This window comes from Notechis scutatus, chromosome 3, assembly GCF_049901735.1.
Source record: "Notechis scutatus isolate UNSWTSFEM ecotype Mainland chromosome 3, rNotScu1.2, whole genome shotgun sequence".
Taxonomy (NCBI): Eukaryota; Metazoa; Chordata; class Lepidosauria; order Squamata; family Elapidae; genus Notechis; species Notechis scutatus.
This window is the reverse complement of record NC_142011.1, coordinates 102,755,315-102,775,511: the sequence shown is the minus strand read 5'-3', so window position 1 is coordinate 102,775,511 and position 20,197 is coordinate 102,755,315. Positions and strand designations below refer to the sequence as shown.

Below are 20,197 nucleotides of genomic sequence, written 5' to 3'. Positions count from 1 at the left end.
CCAACCGCCAATCAGTTGCTCGTGCTAAATCAGGCTGTGCTGAAGCTGACCAGGCTGTTTGCTGTTTGCTGCAACAAGGCAAATTGCTGGGAGGCAGAGCCAGAGGCAGTTTTTTTTTTTCTTGTTTTCCTCCCCAAAAGCTAGCTGTGTCTTACAGTTCGGAGCGTCTTATAGTCTGAAAAATACAATAAATGTCTTGCTTTTAACTGTTGCATGCTGACCATGTTAAAATACAGTCACTGGTTTAAGTACAGTAGCAATAGCAGTTAGCCTTATATACCGGTTTACAGCCCTCTCTAACCGGTTTACAGAGTCAGCCTGTTGCCCCCAACAATCTGGGCCCTCATTTTACCCACCTCAGAAGGATGGAAGGCTGAGTCAACCTTGAGCCTGGTGGGATTTGAACTGCCAAATTGTAGGCAGCCAGCAGAAGTAGCCTGCAGTACTGCACTCTAACCACTGTGCCACCGTGGTTCATCTGTCCTAATGTGACTAATATACAGAGCGGGATAAACGCTTTTCCCTGAAAAAGGGGGCAAAGTGGGGTATCTTGTAAGAAGCCGTGAATGTGTGGGACGGGACAAGACACAAGAAAGAAGGGAGGGAGGAAGCAACCAAGCCGTCCTTCTCTGGGCAGCTGTCGTCGCCCGCCCACCAGCACAGGAAGAAACGCTAAAGAGGGGGTTCGAGGCCGCCCCCCACCCCCCCCGCCCGCCCGCCTCCGCCCGCAGCCGTCGCGCCCGCCGCAATGGTTGAATCGAACAGCTCGCGAGAAAAGAGGAAAGTTATTTCTCAGCGGGCGCCCAACAACCAGAAACAAGGGGCAGGCAGGAGGAGAAGGGACAGGATTGAAGCCGGGTGGAGGGGAACGCTCCGAAATTTCCTAAAGAAGAGGTTACGCGCAGGGTTATACCGAAACTAATCATCACATAGAAGAAAAGTCTCTTATTACTTCACTCTGGTATTTTCCATTATTTACAATTCCTTCTCTATTTGCTGGCTCCGTTTGTTAGTTGAAAGTCTTCCTTAAAAAGTCTTCCTTATCTACTACTTTTCCAATAACATTATTCATAGCAACAACTTTCTTAAGCAATCTTGTAAGATAGGCCAATATCTATATCCTTAAATGGAGATGGGAGAGGGGGAGGCAGATGGGAGAAGGGGAGGTACATCCATTGATGAGATAAAAGTTGAGTTTCCCGGTCCACCATGCATTCCCATATGTTAGGGATGTGTATTGCTCCTAAAGGTAGTAATATGCATATATCTCTTCACTTTGAAGCTGCTTTACGGTGTCATCATGTTAATGCTTCCAAAAATGTTATGTGCTTGCCCTTCCTCCGTGTTTCAGCGTGAATAGGGAAAGGCATAGTCATGATCTGGTATGCTTGATGAATCGGTGTTTCATATTGGCTTTCAATGGGATTTATGGCCCTGATTATGTCATCGTCCTTGCCTATAAAATGAAAATTGAATAATGTTCACTCCTAGAATCCTAGGCATAACAGATCAACTAAGTTTGTGAAGTAATTAGGCTGCTTCTAAAATGTTATTTAAATAATCCAGATGTCAGTAAGCAAGAGATGGAGCTTAATATATTCAAGCAGAGACATGTGAGACTAGATCTTAGACATTTAGTCAATGTATGTCTCTGAGTTGCAGCCAACTTCAACAGGTAGCCCTTATTTTTAAGGATGAAGTGTAAAAAACATCAGCAAATTTGGCTAAAGATGTACATTGTATTCTGACGCAGAATTGGTAAAATTGGTCTTTTGTCTATCCCTCGGCTTGCTGGCAAGAAATCATCTGCAGTTGTAAAAGGAGGACAGGTGTGGTAATTTGGATCCAGATGGGAACTTTGGGAGACCAGTTTTGGCCATGGGACACTGTCAAGACTGATCAATGCATACTCTTGCTTGCAAAAACAGAAAAGCATGATTCCTCAAGCGCAGTGGAATTTTTAAAAACACTTTAAGACGACCACATTATTAAACCACATTTTTTAACTGGAGATGTCAAAAGGTTTGGTATATTTTAAAGTAATTGCAATCTTGACCAAAATTAAGCTTATCCTCTCAGTCCTTTTTATTAAGAAGCTTGCACTGTAGCAAGATCTCCTCTCTTCTGGTGGGAATATCCAAGTCTTGCAGTCTCTCTGATGATTCAGTCTTTGCTTATGTGAGAAGACGAGACTGCTATAGGAGAAACTGTATAGTTTTCCTAAAATCTGTTTCTGCCTTATAGATGCAAATGCAATGGCCATGCAAGCGAGTGTGTGAAGAATGAATATGGAAAGCTTGCTTGCCATTGCAAACACAATACCTTTGGGGCGGACTGTGAGAAATGCCTTCCTTTCTACAATGACCGGCCTTGGCGAAGAGCAACATCTGAGAGTGCCAATGAATGTTTACGTAAGTGTATATTGGAGTTGTTTTTAAATAATCTGGTTTTATCTCAAGAAGCCAAATCTTTCTGCCAAAGTATTTCACCATTTCCTACTAGCAAGAGGGTGGTAGCCAATTTTAAGGACCTTCAGTAAGTTTTCTTCCTTCCTCTTGGTAAGTTGTAGCACTTCCTGTCCTGGCTACTATCCTGTATCAATGCAGAAGCATAGCATATTTTTAACTTTACCCCAGATGTCTTTGTTCATGTTATCTCTTGGTGTCTGATAAAAATGTCTTGGGAATTGCAGAAGGTTAGGCAATTTTCCTGTTGGTATCTCAAAACTACATCACATTAACCTACTGCTGGTTTGTTCTCTTTGATTATTTTTGGTAAATCTCACTGTTGTGAAATAAGTTCAGTTCTTGTTGATATAGTGTTGATTTAGTATGGACTTCTGGGCTCAACCAGTTATAATTGAAGCCATTGTTCAATGTGCCAAAATAAATAGATAAGATGATCCAGATTTTTTAATCTCGAGAAAAGGGAAGTATTCAAATTAAGCCGATAAACAGCTGGTCCTCAAATTTTAATTATATTCTGTTGATGTTAGAAGTATCAAGATGCCATGAAATACATTTAAACCTTGTTTCTTAACTAGTTGAAATTATATTTCAAAATCTCTGCAGCTTCTAAGGCTTCCATAGATATTATCTCCATCCAGGATGTCCACAGCGTAGGGAGTCAAAAGAGTCAACATGGGAAATACAACTGTGTGATCAAAGCTCCGATTCTTTGTCAAACACAGCCTTTGATCACAGAGTCAAACCCTCCATCTTAGCATTTATAACTCCTTCACAGATGCCCTTGTTCACATCCACGAACTTTCAAGACATCATAACTCTTTGATTGAAAGGTGACATGGTAATGGTTTTCTCAAAACTGGAAAAAGAAATTACATTGGTTTTTGGAATTCCTGCAGAATTGTGTCAAACACACAATTAAAAACATATTTTTTTTAAAAAAAGTATTATAGAAAATAAGTTAATTGAGAAATTGATTCTAATTCATACCTCACAAAGTGTTGATAAAAAGGTAAAATGTAGGGATTCAGTGTAAGATGCTGAATTTTTTTTTAAAAAAACCAATTGTTTGACAATTAACAGTTAATTGCTAGAAAATCAGTTTACGGTCATAGGGTAGGTTGAGTGATTTGTGCATGTTAAAATTAACTCTAAAACCTACGATTTTCAGTATAACAAAAAAAGGTTCAGGTGACTGTTTTTTTAATTAATCCGCCAAGCAACTAATATTAATATTCTTAGAGATTTGGTTGTATCATAAATAATTTTAGATCAGACTTACAATAATTTGTTGTAAGTGTACAGCTAAGGAGTAACATAATGACACCTGAACATCTGTTATATAAGATGACATCATATGTATCATCATATCTTCTGGCAAACATCCCTTTTTCCTTTCATACCTTTCTCAGGAATGAAATTTCTGATCTACTTAGAGGGAAAGGCTTTCAAAATAAGAAATAAAAGCACTTCTGACTTCTTTCACCTAGCTGCTGGCATACAGTTCTGTCGTTCTGCTTTGGTTTTGATTTCGATCTGCAAAGGTTTCATTTTGGTCTCTGGACATTGAAAACAAAAAATTTAGAATCTTTTTTTTTAACATTTTGGTTGAAGTTCAGATGAAGGACATCCTATTTTTGATGAGGTGTGTGTGTTATAAAAACAGTCCTGTTTTAAGCTCTACTTCTTCTCCCTTAGCACAACTTATGGAATCGTGGCAATGACAGGTAGAGCTTTTTCTTTATGCGTAAGTGGTTGGATAAAGCAGCAAATAAAAAGAAGAAAAATCAGTAGAATGGTGTAAGGACATGAAGCAAGGCAGGAAAGGGATATTTAGGAGAGGGCTGCTTTCCTGGACTGCGGATCTGCATTTCTTGTAACACTGGAGATTTTTTAGACCGGAGTATGCAACCTTAAACACTCAAAGAGCCATTTGGACCCGTTTCCCACAGAAAAGAAAACACCGGGAGCCTCAAAGCCTGGGTGGGCATGGCCAACTCAATGTCACATGACCCCCCTGCCATGTTTCCGAGATCTTGGGAACAGTCTACTCCTCTTAGTTGCTTTCTAAAAACTGCTCAGTGAGCTGAAAATAACTTAGTTCAACATCTGTTCTCTCGGTCAACATCTCCGACAACGATAGGGAGGAAAAAGAGAGTTTTCCTGCTAAACTAAATGGTAATACAGGAAGTCCTTGAATTAGGACCACAAATGAACCGGGGTGGGATTCTACCAGTTCGCACCTATTCTCTAGAACCGGTTGTTAACATTCTAAGCAGTTCGGAGAACTGGTTGTTAGAAGTAATTACTAATCCTGTAAGGAAGGCAGGAAGGAAACATTCTGGTGTTGCTTACAGAAACTGCCTCTCCGTTAACCCTTATTACATTCTTGGGCAGGACTAGATTTCCTGTCTCAGGAACTTCTCTGGAGTTTTTTCCCCCTCCTTTGCTGGTACTTTGCTTGTGTGGAGTGACCATTCAAAGTTACAGTGGCACTGAAAAAAGTGACTTATGACCATTTTTCACACTTACGACTGTTGCAGCATCCCCACAGTCATGAGAGGCCAGGCGAGGAGATGCGTGCCTCAATGTGAGTGATATTGAGTTGGCCACACCCAGGCAATAACATGGTCACCAAGCCATGCCCACCCAGTCACATGACCACCAAGCCACGCCCACCACCTAAGCCACGCCCACAGAACCAGTTGTTAAAAATTGGAATCCCACCCCTGAAATGAACCCAGCATTTCTGCTGTTAAGCAAGGCGGTTGGTTAAGTGAGTTTTGCCCTACTTTACAACCTTTGTTGCCACAGTTGTTAATAAAATAACTGCAGTTGTTCAGTGAATCTGCATCCCCATTGACTTTGCTTGTCAGAAACTGGCTGGGAAGGTTACAAATGGTGATCCCATGACCCCAGGATAGTACAACTGTCATAAATATATGCCAGTTGCCAAGCTCTTGAATTTTGATGTAAAAAAGTATCATGTTACTTTTTTCAGCGCTCATGTAATTTTGAACTGTCGTTAAACGAATAGTTGTAAGTTAAGGCATTCACCCCGATCCAGATTTTCATTTGCAGTTGCAAGATGCCCACCATTGGAGCTTTTTGTCACTCATTTGCCAAACACAGGCTGGAAAGTAGGGAATGGGTCCCGGAAAGAATTAAGAAAACATTTGAAGCTAAAAAAAAAAAAAGCTGCTTCGGGATTCTGTCTTGCTTAAAAATCTATATAAATATAATGCACAAATAATTTTCAATGGAAGCCTTTTAAGATAAGTTTAGGCTAAATCTTTTTAGTAACAAATCGTCGCATCAGGACTTTCGACAGCCTCTGATCTAGAGCAATGAGTACTGGGCAGGTATCCTCCTGAGAATTATAGAATGATCCAGGTAATAGCTCAATATATATCACTTTCTCTGCCCAACCAGACATGGAATGAGTTAGTGCCGTAGCTTCTAGCCTAGAATGCCAGTGTTTATCCATGGCATGCTTGGTATGCTGCAATTGCACACCCATTGATTATGAGTTGAAATTACTCTCCACTCTGAAGTAGTTAAACTCCAGAATAGCTTCGTTTTTGAAAATACAGCATACTTTTTTCTTGTTTAGCGCACTCTAATCCACAGGTTTGAAAATTCAATAGTAAAGCTTGGAGAATTTTTTTTTAAAAAAAAATTCAGAATGATATCTTCCCAGCTTTCATTCCAGTGGTCCATGTAAATCCGTGACTTCAGCTGAAAACGAAATAAAGCCAATGGTTAATGGCCCTTGTTCTGCTTCACATCCTAGTCATGAGTATTTACATCTGTCTATACTAAAGAAAGCAGAAGTATATATATATATGCATTTTCTCACAGGATGCAGCTGGGGGGGAGTCTGGTCTCATTGTTATCTTTCCCTGAAGTTTGCATGCCAGAGAGCAGAGTAACTGTGTGGGAGGGCTGTGGGAAGGGTAGAAACTGCAGCACAGCTGGGAAGACAGCTTGGTGGAATCTCCAGGGCAAAAGCAACATCTCCCAAGCCCAACCTTCAGTCTGTGTGCCAGTCACTTTGTAGCGGGCAATCAAGTCAACCATGTCCAGTGGAAACAGTGCAGTTGCACCATAACACTGATTACAGAATATGACACACATACACCCTTGGGTAGTTTTATTCCTTGCCTACTTAGCTGGGAAGAAGAGACCATCTCTAAAAGTAGTGGATTGGCAGCCTAAACTCTATTATTCTCTTTGGCCATGGTTTTAGTCCGTATTCCCAATTATACAGATGTACAAATCGATCACATAGGCCATTTTCTGGTAGTAAGCCAAGGTTTAGCAAAGAATGCATGCATGAGAGGTGATCTGAGTTCCCCAATGAAGCATCTTCAGTACAGATTCCCGTATCTTGATTTGCACTCAAGATTTAGGAGAAATTAACTTGAGTTATGAAAGAAAAAGCTCTACTAAAATGTTTGTTTTTCATACTAGGAGGGTGTAGCAGGGAATCCAATCATCCTGGCCCCTTCTGTGTTTGCTTAATTCAAAGTAGTGTAACCAGAGGCCATTCTGGCTGTGAATGAATGGGAAATAAATTATGAGAATTAAAGTCCAGCACATCTGTATGTTGGGAACGTTTGACATAGTTTTTTTTTTTTTTTGCTTTCTCATTCAAAACCAATTTAAGGTCTTCTGCTGTAATCAGAGCTTCAGCTTTCTAATCCAGGAGCTTCACTGATACTCTCTGACTGTGGTACTTGTGGTATCCCTGGGAAGTAGAAAAAGAGAAACCACAGTAATGTTGTTTTGTTCTTTATTTTTCTTTTCTTTTTTTTTAAAGCAGCCTAAATCTAAAGGGGAGCGAAAGTAGTGATTCATTTTTTCAACATGATAAAAATAGAATTTTCATTGAGGAAAAAAATATATTCTGTCACCATAAATAGGTAGGAATAATTTGATTGTCCAACCTCTGCCTGACATTTTTTTTTTTAAATTTCTGGGCCTTTCTAATTACCTGAACTGAGCAGCTTATTTCATAAGAGAACTTGAGTTTCCAGGTCATATGAACTGTCAGCAGTATTGTAGTGGTAAGTTGACAATTTGGAAAAGTGTTTTAACCTCTCCCCCCCACTTCACAGCCTTTTAAACTAACCTGGGTTTGCACTCTCCGACATACAGGCTGTAATTGCAACGGACGGTCACAGGAGTGTTACTTTGATTCTGAACTGTACCGATCCACCGGCCATGGTGGACACTGCACAGGCTGTTTTGGTAACACTGGTGGGCCAAACTGTGAAAGGTGTCGGGAGAACTTCTACCGCCTGGGCAGTGAGGAGAGCTGCCTGCCGTGTAACTGCAGTCCTGTGGGTAAGTGTTAAGGAGACTGCTTTTCTGCATGTTCGCTTTTTCTCCGATAATGTTTTCCGTAATATTGAAATGAGGGGTTTTGTAGCATACTTCCGGGTTTACAAGTACTGGGTATATATGAAAAACAAATTGTATTAAATCATAATGTATGTGATTGGAGCTCTCAGCAAAATTACATTAAAGTGGAAAGCAAGGTGCTCTGGCCAGAACAGGAAGTATATAGAAACAGTATCTGTATGTTGTAAAACTACACTACACAGGTCTAAATTTAGGGCTTAGTGTAGGATCTCAGTTAGAGATGGATAACTTTGGATGGTTAGAGGTCACATATTTTTACCCTGCAGCCAAAGGCTACATTGAACTCAACATTAATGCAAACTAGTCAAGGCAATATTAGGCCCGCTAGGGGTAGGGGTAGGGCGTATTGTTATTTTAGAACAATTTTAAGCTTATTTGAGGGATTTTGGTGGTGTTTTCTAATTCAAACTGGGTGAGAAAAACATTGGCCAAGTTTTGCTAATTGAGAGAGCTGAAAGCCGTACAGATAGTCCTCGCTTTAACAACCTTAATTGGGACCCTCAGTTCTGTTGCTAAGGAAAGCAGCCACGAAGCAAAATATCACACAACCATCCCAGTTAGTGATGGTAGTTGTGTTGTTAAGCAAGGGCGTCATGTCATCATGACTTACAAATTCCTGCTGGCTTCCACATCGATTGTGCTTGCTGGAATCTGATTAGGAAGGTCACCAATGACGATTATGGCTCTGTGGGACATTGCAGCGATTATTAGCGTGCAATTGCCAAAGGTCCAAATCGCAATCATGTGATCATGGAGATGCTGTGAAAGTCATAAAAGCAAGGATTAATTGTATGTTACTTTTTTCAGTGCCAGTGTAACTTCAAAGAGTGCTAAACAAAGGGTCATTGTTTTAGAGGATGAATGATCTTTTGGCTGACCATGTGTGTCCTCAGTTTCTATCTTAATTGCACAATAAGCATGATGTGCAGAAGTTTGCATTTGGACATTAATATGGGATCTAGATATATAACTGAAAGCTTCAAATAAGTTATACATACCCACAATCAAGACGTTATCCAATTTTTAGGTTTAAAAATTCACAATATCAAGCTGAGATCTCCAAATACAGACCGATGCAAATTGTTTTGGTTTCATTTCAAGTATAAATAGTGCAGCATCATGATAGAGTGGTACCGGTATACATAATTCCTTCCATAACTTTGGTCTCAACCTGATTTGGTCGTGACCCAAACCTAATTTTGGAAATTTGGCGCTTACAAAAAAAAATGGCGCTTACAAAAAAAATGGCGTTTACAAAAAAAAATGGTGCAGAAGGGGAAATCGGCCGGGAGGGGGGATTGTGAATTTGGTCGTGGTCAGAAGTGCTCGTGACTAGAGGTTCTACTGTATCATGTTTTATCATGCATTCAAGAATAATTTACAAACCTCAATGAAACCCTTTAATAAATTTCATGCCACACAGGCAATCAATATGTATTTAATCTCTGTGTTGATTTAAGATAATACTTTGATCTTGACTCAAGATAATGTTTTGTCTGAGTAATTATTTCTAAATAATTATAGACTAGAAAGAAGAATGTGGATTATATATGCTAAAGGCTTCACTAAGCTAAACAATTCCCTCTTGTTTAAACTTTGGGGGTTGATTCTGTTTGAAAAAAATTACCTAAAGGTGAATTAAAGACATCTTTGAAGGTCAGGAGTTACCGTATTTTTTGGACTATAAGACGCACTTGCCCAGAGGTTCGAAAATATTGGCTTAAAATCAAAGATTGGCTACAGGAAATCAGCAACGAACAACTAGATCTAGAACCGGAACTCTTCCTATTGGGGTTCTTAAAAATATATATATAGTTGGTATTTCGGGTGTCCGATCCATGCTGCTCATGTTAAATCAGGCTGTGCTGAAGCTGACCAGGCTGTTTGCTGCAAGGAGGCAAATTGCTGGGGGGGCAAAGGCAGACTTGTTTTCTTCCCAAAAATCTAGGTGCGTCTTATAGTCCAGAGTTGTCTTATAGTCTGAAACATTCAGTAGTTGTCCAAGTTAACACTCTCAAGAAAAGTTGAGATGGCAATTCCCATAATTTCAATACAGCAATAATTTCAGCTATATTGATTAGGAATCCTAGTGATCTAAGAATGTCAATGATTGAGGGCTGTAAAGTATTGATATTTCCTGTACTTAAAAAGCAAAATGAACAGTTGAATGCATTCCACTTGGAGATATATTTGCATTGTAAATTAGCTTAAAGAGTAAAAATAATTAACTTTGGCTTAAGGATTGAACAATAGGAAATAAGAGAACTCATGCTATTTTAGATATAGGGAAGAGACCATAGCTTCTTTATTGCATTCAGTTGTCTAGAAATTCTACCTATGGTCTACTGAATCAATTTCAGAAATTGGCATCTTTTAGAGAAAGTATCTCTCTTTGTAAAAGATTTGAAGGACTGTGGCTCAGATGTAGTGAAATGGATTCTAAATAGAAGACTCACAGTTGACATCACTCCTGGGCTTCAGGAGAAAAAAAAATGCAAGCCCTGATTGAAAAAATATATGGAACCACTGAGGCCGTGCAATGTTAAATCTCCTAATGAATATACCTTGTGTGGAAGAAAGAAAAATAGCAGGAAAAAAAGTTAAACTAAAATGATTTTACTTAGCATTTAGTTTTGTCTATACAAACATTTTATTATACATTATTTTATCTCATTTTGTTTCATTGATTGATTGCTATGGGAAAGCCAGAGTTGAACCCTTGCTGTCCATTTGAAATTGTGCAGTCTAGATCAGAGTTAACCGTTCCAATGAAAGTACTTTTGTAAAATCAATCTGAATGATTTTGAAAGCTAAACAATACAGGAGTATAAATATATTTTTAAACATTATTAAATGGTACTGTTTTCTAAAATGCATTACATTAACCAAATGTTTTCTAGACTATACCAGAGATATTGTACTCCGACTACTTCATATTACTAGTGGTAATGGCCATGTTTTGTGGAAATTGAGGAAATTATTCAACAATATTACTGTATTCTTACAAAATTATAAAAAGACAAAGTGAAATTCACCCTTTTCTGTTTCTTGTCAGATTTACTAGTGTCAAATATTGAGATACTAAATCCATATTTTTTTAGATCAGTGTTCAGTGTGAGAAATTGCATTGACTGAAGAATTAATGTAATACCAAAGACTTGATTATTTGTATGTAGTGCTGTCTTTAAATATATAGACTCCATTTTTTTTAGCTTCAAATGGAACATTGACATCTACTTACACAGACTGGGAATAGAACTTTTGAATATAGATGTTTAACATGTTTACTTTTCTATTTAAGGTTGCATATATAATGAGAATATTGTACTCCCATATTTAATTTTTTCTTCCCTTCCTCATTTTTTCCAGGTAAAAATATTTTTGAAATGAAGTTATTATTTAAAAATAACTGTGACAGAAAAAGCTTCTCCTTCTTAAATTTAGCAAAAGGAATTATTAAGAGAAAACTAGAAGTGGATTTTTGTGGGAAAGGACTTCTAGGCGTACTTCTTGCACTCATTTAAAATACTTGAGCTAAATATATACTCTATTTAAGTATCTAAATTTTAAAAGTTTACCCATTTGCAATAAAACTTTATACCTGATTCCAGCTTGTGGTCCTTAGCATTTCAATAAAAAAAACAATATAAAAGGGAAATCCAAAGTGTACAATGCTTCCGGGGGTGGTATTCAATTTTTTTTACTACCAGTTCTGTGGGCCTGGCTTGGTGGGCATGGCAGGGGAAGGATACTGTAAAATCTCCGGTCAGAGGTGGTATTTGCTGGTTCTCTGAACTACTCAAAATTTCTGCTACCGGTTCTCCAGAACTGGTCAGAACCTGCTGAATACCACCTCTGAATGCTTCTCTAGAACTTTGAAGAGGAATAAATCACTATGAGGGAGTACTTTAACCTTATTTTGTTTCCACAGGCTCCCTCAGCACACAGTGTGACAATTATGGACGCTGCAGTTGTAAACTTGGTGTGATGGGTGACAAGTGTGATAGGTGTCAGCCCGGCTTCCATTCTCTTACAGAGGCAGGATGCAGGTAAAAGTAAAAGTGAAGATGGGAAGAGTTGTGTCTGGATGTATGCAAAATATTCTATCAGAAGATCAAACAATCCATATTAGAACATTGCCACATTTCTGGTTCCTTCATTCTTCCCAGTGTTCCAACTAGATTATTTTCTTCTTGTTCAGGCGCTGCTCCTGCAATCCAGCTGGCAGCACAGATGAGTGCAATGTAGAATCAGGGCGTTGCACTTGTAAGGATAATGTGGAAGGGTTCAACTGTGAAAGGTAAAACAATGTCTAGTATGTGAAATCAAGTGCTGAATTGATTGTGTTCTTGCAAGGAATTCAGGGCAACCTCCATGCAGATTATTCAGATGTTTTTGTTTGCAAATCCTGAGGTTGATCAAGCTAAGTATTAGCTGGATAGATCTACCTGAATACATCTAAAATCAAGATCCTCATCAACTCTTGTTCCAGATTGTGGAGGAGGAAAATTTTGAATTGGGATTATTTTGGCTACTTGGAAATTTACCATTATTGGGGAAGCCACTGTTGGTAGATGTGTCATCTTCCAACCTGTCTGCCTAGATTTTTGCTACCCAACTTGGAGAAGTGCAGCCCATTCAGAACCATTATTCTGCCTGCTGTTTCTGAAAAAAAAAAAAGACTTTTGTAGCAGTAGCATTTGCTATAGAAAATATTGGCATTACCATCATATGATAATACTGTAGAAAACATTGTAGAAAACATGGGAGTGGATTTAATTGACTGTGACAGATTCAGGTCATTAAACATTTCAGCATATCTGTAGAAATTCTTTCCTTCAATGCACAGATATAGTCAAAGCTATGATATGTTCACTATAGGTAAATCTCTATAATCCAAGCTTCTTTTGCTTAGTGCTCAGAATGTCAGTGTAAATTCTGCCTTCTTTTATTTTCATCTCAAGCATTTTCTGAGGTTGCTGGTTGTGATTTTAAATGAAGGGAAATGTGATAACATTTCAGCATGAAGTTCTATTATGGCTGTGTATAATCTATATATATAAAAGCAAAATACCACTCACGCATCATCACAAAATCTCCAGAACCGTAAAGCCTACAAACTTGAAATTTGGAACATATGTTCATCTTGGCTCCTAGGTGCTCACTAAGAAAGGATTTTTCGAAATGACAATCAAAGCATTAGTATTTCGTATATTATTATTAACACGCTCTGATGCTAAGGAGTTCTACTCCCCCTCCCTGCCTGAAAAGAAATCTGTTCCAAATGCAAGCAGAGGAGAAGAATTTCAGTTTCAGTTTTAGTTTCACAGAACCAAGCAGCTTTAATATAGAACAGTTGACCTAAGCCACACCCAGGCTCCTTGCTGTCTCCTTGTTTGCACCACAAATACTGTTTCACTTTCCAAACAGCCTTCAACTCTCTCTCTCACTGACAGGTTGCTAGCCAGATGAATACCGATGGATGCTGGTAGGCAGAGGCAGAATTTTTTCCCCTTATTTTCCTCCCCTAAAACTAAGCCTGACCACATAGATTGGTAGCGAAGCAATGGTATTGAGCTAGTGTATTATAGATATGGCTTTTAGTCCAGCTTAAAATCTTTCCTTAATATATGAATGCAGAAAGAAGAAAAGACAGATGTTGAATTTCAGTGTTTTCTTTTACTTTTAGATGTAAACCTGGATTTTTTAATCTGGATTCTGACAATCCCAGGGGATGTATTCCCTGTTTCTGTTTTGGACATTCCTCTGTTTGTACCAATGCAATTGGATACAGTACCTCCAAAATTACCTCCACCTTCCAAACAGGTAAATTTAAACTTCAGATTTTCTTGGATTAGATTATCATGCCATATAAGTCACAATGCTTTGAACACATTCATAGCTTATTTTCTTTTGAGCAGAAACATTGGTACATTCACAGTATAACATGATATAAGATACTTTGTGTTCCAGTAATAAAAATCAAAACTTGAAATCAATAAAATAAAACAGGGCAAATTAACTTGCCTATGCTAACTTTAAATAAAATCAATTTGTTAAGCAATTAGAAGAATGAAACATGTAATTATGCCATAACAAGCTATAATCTTTTAAGTAGGTGTTATATAATCAATGGAATTGTACAATTTCTAACTTTCAACTTCAGTTGCTTCATAGCTTGACTCAGAGTTTTCTGGTGTGTGTCCGAGAACAAGCTTTTTAAAAAACTTTGCAATTCTAGATTTTTTTAATCAAAGCATAGCAAGTTCTGTCATTGTTTTTCAGTTATTCAGTTGCTTCCAACTCTTAATTGTCCAATGGGTATCAGTTCATCAGGACTGTTAGCAATTCTTGTTTGAATTCTCCAAAGCCTGTGTTTATGTAACACTCTTGCCATATTTTCTAATTGCCTTTCATATTTCCAAGCATTGGGATCTTATCCAGGGTCTTTTGTTTTCAAATATTTCCAAACTATTTAAACTTAGCTTTATTATTCTTTTTTTTTTTAGTGAGCAGTCTAGTTTTACTTCCACTAATATTGAGTAATTTGTTCTTTTTGCAATCCACGGAATTCTCAAAATTTTTCTCCAGAACAATGATCCAGTTCAGGAGCATCTGTTTTTCTTCATTCTGCCTTCACCTTTGACAGCCATGGTTACAACTAGGGAAACCATAGCCTTGACAATATTTACCTTTGTTGCCAGTGTGATATCTTTGCACTTTAATCCTACGTTGCCTAGTTCTATCAAAGCCTTTTTCTGAAAGCCCTTGTTTTTCTTTCATAGTTACAGTCACCCTTCCTACAAAATTCTGAGCCTGTGAAGTTCAGATCTGCTTATTACTTCAGCTTCTTTTTTGCCTATTTCCATTTGATTAGCATTGCCATTAACATCATCTGAAGGGGGGTTTTATGTGTATTTTCATTTTAAATTGAGCAGCAGACTAGTTTTGTGTTTTCTTATTTCTTCTTCAGCAAGTGTTTACTTGGGTCTCCTCATTTTCAGCTATTAAAAGGATATATTGATGTTTCTCCAAGCAATTTTAATTCGGTTGTCTTTTTTTCTAATCAAATATTTCTCATGATCTCTGTACAGGTTAAATAAGATTGACAATCTGCAACCTTGGCACACTCTTTTGTCAATGTTGAACTCTTTAATCATTCCATATTTCATTCTAATGATTCCTTTCTGGTCAAGGAACCAATTCTTCAATAGCAGATGAGGTGGGCTGCTATTGCCTGAACCATCCCTAATTTGTTGTGATTTATATAGTCAACAGCCTTAATGTAATTAGTAAAGCATCTTAATACATATTTTTAAAACTCTTTTGTCCTTTTCATTATCCTTCACATGTCAAAATGTGATCTTGACTGCCTCTGCTTCCATTAAACCCATCTTATCCATGTGACAATTTTCATTTTACGAATGGTTGAAGTCTGGGCTGTATTTTGAGTATGTGAGATTGTTGGGAACTTTCTTTAGTAGTGCCCTTTTATTTTTAGAATATAAATTTTATCTTTTCCAGCTGCACGGTCACTTGTAGAATTTTCCATATCTGCTTATAAACTAGTATAATTTTGTCAGATTTTAAACATTCTACTGGTATTTTGTCACCTTCTGAAACTTGACTTTCCAGAATGTCAGTGTTCAAACCTTTGGTACATAGCATCATTTGGAGGATCTTTTTATGCAGTTCTTTACATAGCTCTTCTACTGTCTCAACTCACTTTGTTTCTTCCACGTAATAGCAAAGTTCTTTATGTTTTGTAGACAGTGGTATCTAAAGAAAGAGCCAATTTGATATAGTGGTTAAAATATCAGACTAGAAATTGGAAGACCAGCTCTAGTCCTGCCTCACACCTTGAGGAGATAAATATTTCTTCAAGTAGTAACGAGAAAATCAAATAACTTAAATTATTTTCAGAATTCCAATCTCTTCTTTTCAAAGAAAATTGATACACTGAATAGCAGCTTGTGAAGAATGATTAGAGAGGAAGAAATCGCAGGTCTATGCAGACTAAAGACAGTTTGGTGTAGTGGCTAAGATATCAGGGTAGAAACTGGGATGTTGTGAGTTCTAGTCCCACCTTAGGCACAAAGCCAGCTGAGTGACATTAGGTCAGCTGCTCTCTCTCACTTCTACAAGGAGGCATTGGCAAACTATTTTTGAAATCCTGCCAAGAAAACTGCAGGGATTTTTCCAGACAGTGCCCAGGAGTAAGGGTGACTTGAAGGCGCACAAGCATACGGACATATTCATGTAACATCGGGTGTATTTCTTTATATTGTCCATTGTAAGTACTGAATAGGGGAAAGTGTATGATTAGTTGATATTTTGATGGGGTCTCCCAGAAAACAAATTGTTATTTTAGTCCTTACCCATTAGGCTTGCATTCTTCATTCCACTCAGCATTATATTCTGCTAAATTAGGCAATTTTATTATAGAGTCAGCCGCCTTTGAAAATATTAAATAGTTCTCCTCTGAGACTATATTGTGGCCTTGAGGTCACAAGCACCTTGGCTTTACAGTTGTTGCATGTTTATGATGTGAAAATTTGTTCAGACATTGTGATAACCATCCATTAAGACAGAGGTTTTTAACTTTTTTTTTTTTGGCCATAGAAGCTGTCAATTTAAAAATAGTCCTGGAACCCTTGATCAAGAAGCAAATTCTAATTATTGAAAATCATATTTATTTCTTTATTTTGCTCTTCATTTAGCCCTAGGGTTACATGAAGCACAGTTTGAAAAATTATGTATTAAGCCACCTACCTCTCTCTCACAAACTATTTCCAGGCTACACAAACGGATAAAACAAACCCAAATGGGATGTGTTTGCCATGTCAGGCTCCATTTTGAGCTGTTGCTCCCAGATTAGCCTAGGATTGCTTTTTGGCTTGTGAGTTTTGCTATCTGGTAAAACTTTTGATTTCGGAGTGGTTTATCTGCTGTAGGTAAGAAGCAAAGTAAGAGAAGATGGATTGCATGAATTAATATGCTGAACATGTGTAACCAATAAGGATAAGCCAATAGTTCTGCTCATGATAACTTGCAAATGATGTGACTGGAAAAGAGTAGAAAAATAAAAATTGTAGCTACTTCGTTGTACATATATAAAACTGGTTGATCAAATGATCAATAAAAGTCCATTGACTAGAAAAGTTGATATTTTCTTCTCACTGCTACTTTGTGAACAGAGTTAATCTCAACATTTGTGAAGGAGGCCAAGTACCAGATGGCTGAATTAGGCCTATTCTGTTCCAGTTTACATTTAATAACACAAAACCTTCTCAGTTTTTTATTTATTTATTCATTCATTTATCAGATTTAGAGACCACCCATCTCACTCACAGAGCAACTCTGGGCAAGTCTCTAAATCTGATAAATAAACTCTTGTGGCTAAGATCAAGTCTATAATCTATTCTTACCAGTTTAATAGCACACACAGTAGCAATTTGTATAATCCCTGAAGCAGGATTTTCTCCCGATATGGTTTGTGTAACAGTTTTCTTAAATCACAACAGACTGTTTTCAATCAGTGTTGAAATCTGTTTCCTTTTCATGATAGAATTCACAAAGCAAGTAGATATTCTATTTATTTCTTTATGTATTAAGTAGAGTGAATTCAACTTTTAACATAAGATGGTTTCTTCTTGTGGCTTTCAGGAAAGGAAAACTGGCATGCAGAACAGAGAGATGGCTCTGAAATCTCCATTCGCTGGATACCTGAGACTCAAGAAATATCTATAATCTCAGATACACCTTTTCCCATCTACTTCAGCACACCAGGTACAAAGCAAGAATGATTATTTATACATAGATTATATAAGCATGCTTGCCAATAAACCTTCTACCTTTTACCTATACTTGAATGTGGATTTTGTTGCTTTTGTTTCAGGCAAATTCCTTGGAAATCAAATTCTAAGTTATGGACAAAACCTGTCATTCTCTTTTCGGGTCGATAAGCGAGACACTCGCCTTTCTGCTGAGGACATAATCCTTGAAGGTGCTGGACTAAGAGTATCTGTACCTTTGATTGCTCAAGGCAACTCCTATCCCAGCGAGGACACTCTGAAATATTCATTCAGGTAAAGGTGTCTGTATTTTCTAATCTGGAAAATGTCAGGATTGCCTGGAGGTAAAGATTCTGGTTAAAGCTCTTTATTTGCACAGCTTAAAATATTAGAATAAATTACTATAAATGGAATGTTTCTTTACCTCAGATTGTAAATAAATAGTGTGAAATGAACACTTTTGATACGTCCTTGGAGAATTAGAAATTACTAAATTTTGTTATTTTGGGGGGGAAAACTAAATTGTATTTTTTTAACTACAGTTTTAAGGGATACAGCTCTGTTTGGAAGCATCAACTTTTGCTCTGTGAATGAATAAATAAAAAGTAATAATGTGGCAGACTACATTATACTGAAATACTTATTTTATACTCGAGAGGGCAACTCGTAATGCTTTTATGATGGATTTAATGGTTATGTAATATTTTATTTTTTAATAATACTTGGGGCAGAACACCCTCACCCCATCAATTAATTATCTACAGCAGGGGGTGGAGAGGGCTACAACCCAGCCAAAACTAAGCACTTTGCAACCTCATTAACTTTAATGGAGGAGAAATAATATTTGTTATTACTTTTCTGGTTTTAAAGCCATGTAGCTCTAAGCATTTAACTATTGCTGAGTTCCCAGCTGAATGTTCTATTAAAATCTTAAGTTCAGTAAGTCAACATTTCTTTTTAAGTTGATTGAAGCTTCCAATCTGTAAAGTCCTTGCCTTTCTTACATAGTTACAGTCACCATTCCTATCTCTGTCACCCCTCTTATGGTCCCCCGTTCTTAATTTCCTCTCCAAAAGGTAAAGAGTGGTTGATCAGGCTTGCATTAAAGATGTCTTAGGATTCTAGTCCTGGGGAATAGGTGAGGAGTAAGTGATACTCTGTACCATGCAGAAGTCTTGTTCAAACTTGAATGTACCTTCACCCTGTTTCCTCACCAGCAGAGAAGGGAAAGTTTTTTAGTTAATGGTTTAGGACAGGGGTGTCATATCGTGACTTTTCAACCCCTTTGCTAAACTGGGCATTGGCGTGGCCAGCGTGTGTTGCATCCAGCCCGTAGGCCACAGGTTTGACAGCCCTGGCTTAGAATGTGAAGCAAAGTACCCCTGCCCATACCCATACCATATCTATAGCCTACAATAGGGTTGTTTATGACCATGTTGTTGCGTAAGTGATGGGTCCTCTGTTCAGGTGACTAACTAGCAGTGGCTGTTTTCTATGCTTTAACTTGGATTAGTCTGACATGCAAATGCAGGGAGTGATTGGGAAGTTGTGAATATGCCTATTTATTTGTCCAAGGACAGCAGAAGAAACAAGACAAATGCATATGGACTTTATTTTACTGGACACTAGCAGAAGAGAGAAATGCTGCTACCCAATAATATCAGACAAATCTTATTTAAAAGCAACATGTCCACCAGTCAAGTTAATTCTTTGGCATTTAAAACTGTTTCAATGCTACCTCCCTTTAGGCTCCATGAAGCAACAGATTACCCCTGGAGGCCTTCTCTCACTCCCTTTGAATTCCAAAAGTTGCTCCATAATTTAACAGCTATCAAGATTCGTGGGACCTACAGTGAAAGGAGTAAGTTGGTGGTAATTGCTGATCAAACTGAATGAATGTCAAGAAATACCTTTCTTTTCAGTTGCACCTACCTTACAGAATTCTTGGGATGTTTGTAGTGTTTCTTCCAATGTTTTTTTGCATGGCAAAACAATTTTGTTCAAACAAGTCTTTGCTTTAATCAGAAAGATGGATCTTGATTAGTCTGTTTTATGTTCCATGCCTGTTTCTTTTCTTTTAAAAAAATATTGTAGTGTTAACTATTTTACTGCATAAATGGTGGCCCCACTCATTTATGGTATGATTTTCAACACACAAAGCCCAAAGGGGTCATTAGGGGTCATCCCTATTTTAGAGCATTCCTTGATTATTTTTATAATCCTCCTACCCATTTCATAAAATTGGTCATAGTAATATCTCCCCATTGAAAATTTGGGGTATTAGAATTCTTCCCTTTTTCCTTATGATGCCATCCCTGAAAGTTTGCAATTTGAACGAGCTCAACATACATACTAGCTTGCCATCTACACTCAAAATACAAAACTTAACCAGGGCTTCTTAAATTAGGATGATGAAGTTGCCAAAAATATAGCACATACACAATACTTGCATTAAAAGGGTCCTCATATCTAAGGAGGAAATGACTTCACTCAAGGGAAAAAAATACAGAG

The 20,197-nt window shown here is 37.7% G+C and overlaps 1 protein-coding gene across 1 annotated transcript in view; it reads left to right on the top strand.

The window, feature by feature from the left end:
• LAMC1 (laminin subunit gamma 1) overlaps positions 1-20,197 on the top strand; it is a 147,000-nt gene that overhangs the window by 91,586 nt on the left and 35,217 nt on the right. The window contains exons 4-11 of the mRNA XM_026669260.2: positions 2,245-2,411; positions 7,626-7,814; positions 11,824-11,941; positions 12,094-12,192; positions 13,582-13,718; positions 17,559-17,681; positions 17,791-17,980; positions 19,435-19,547. Of these exons, the coding sequence (XP_026525045.2) occupies positions 2,245-2,411; positions 7,626-7,814; positions 11,824-11,941; positions 12,094-12,192; positions 13,582-13,718; positions 17,559-17,681; positions 17,791-17,980; positions 19,435-19,547 (1,136 nt within the window). The remainder of the gene's footprint in view (positions 1-2,244; positions 2,412-7,625; positions 7,815-11,823; positions 11,942-12,093; positions 12,193-13,581; positions 13,719-17,558; positions 17,682-17,790; positions 17,981-19,434; positions 19,548-20,197) is intronic.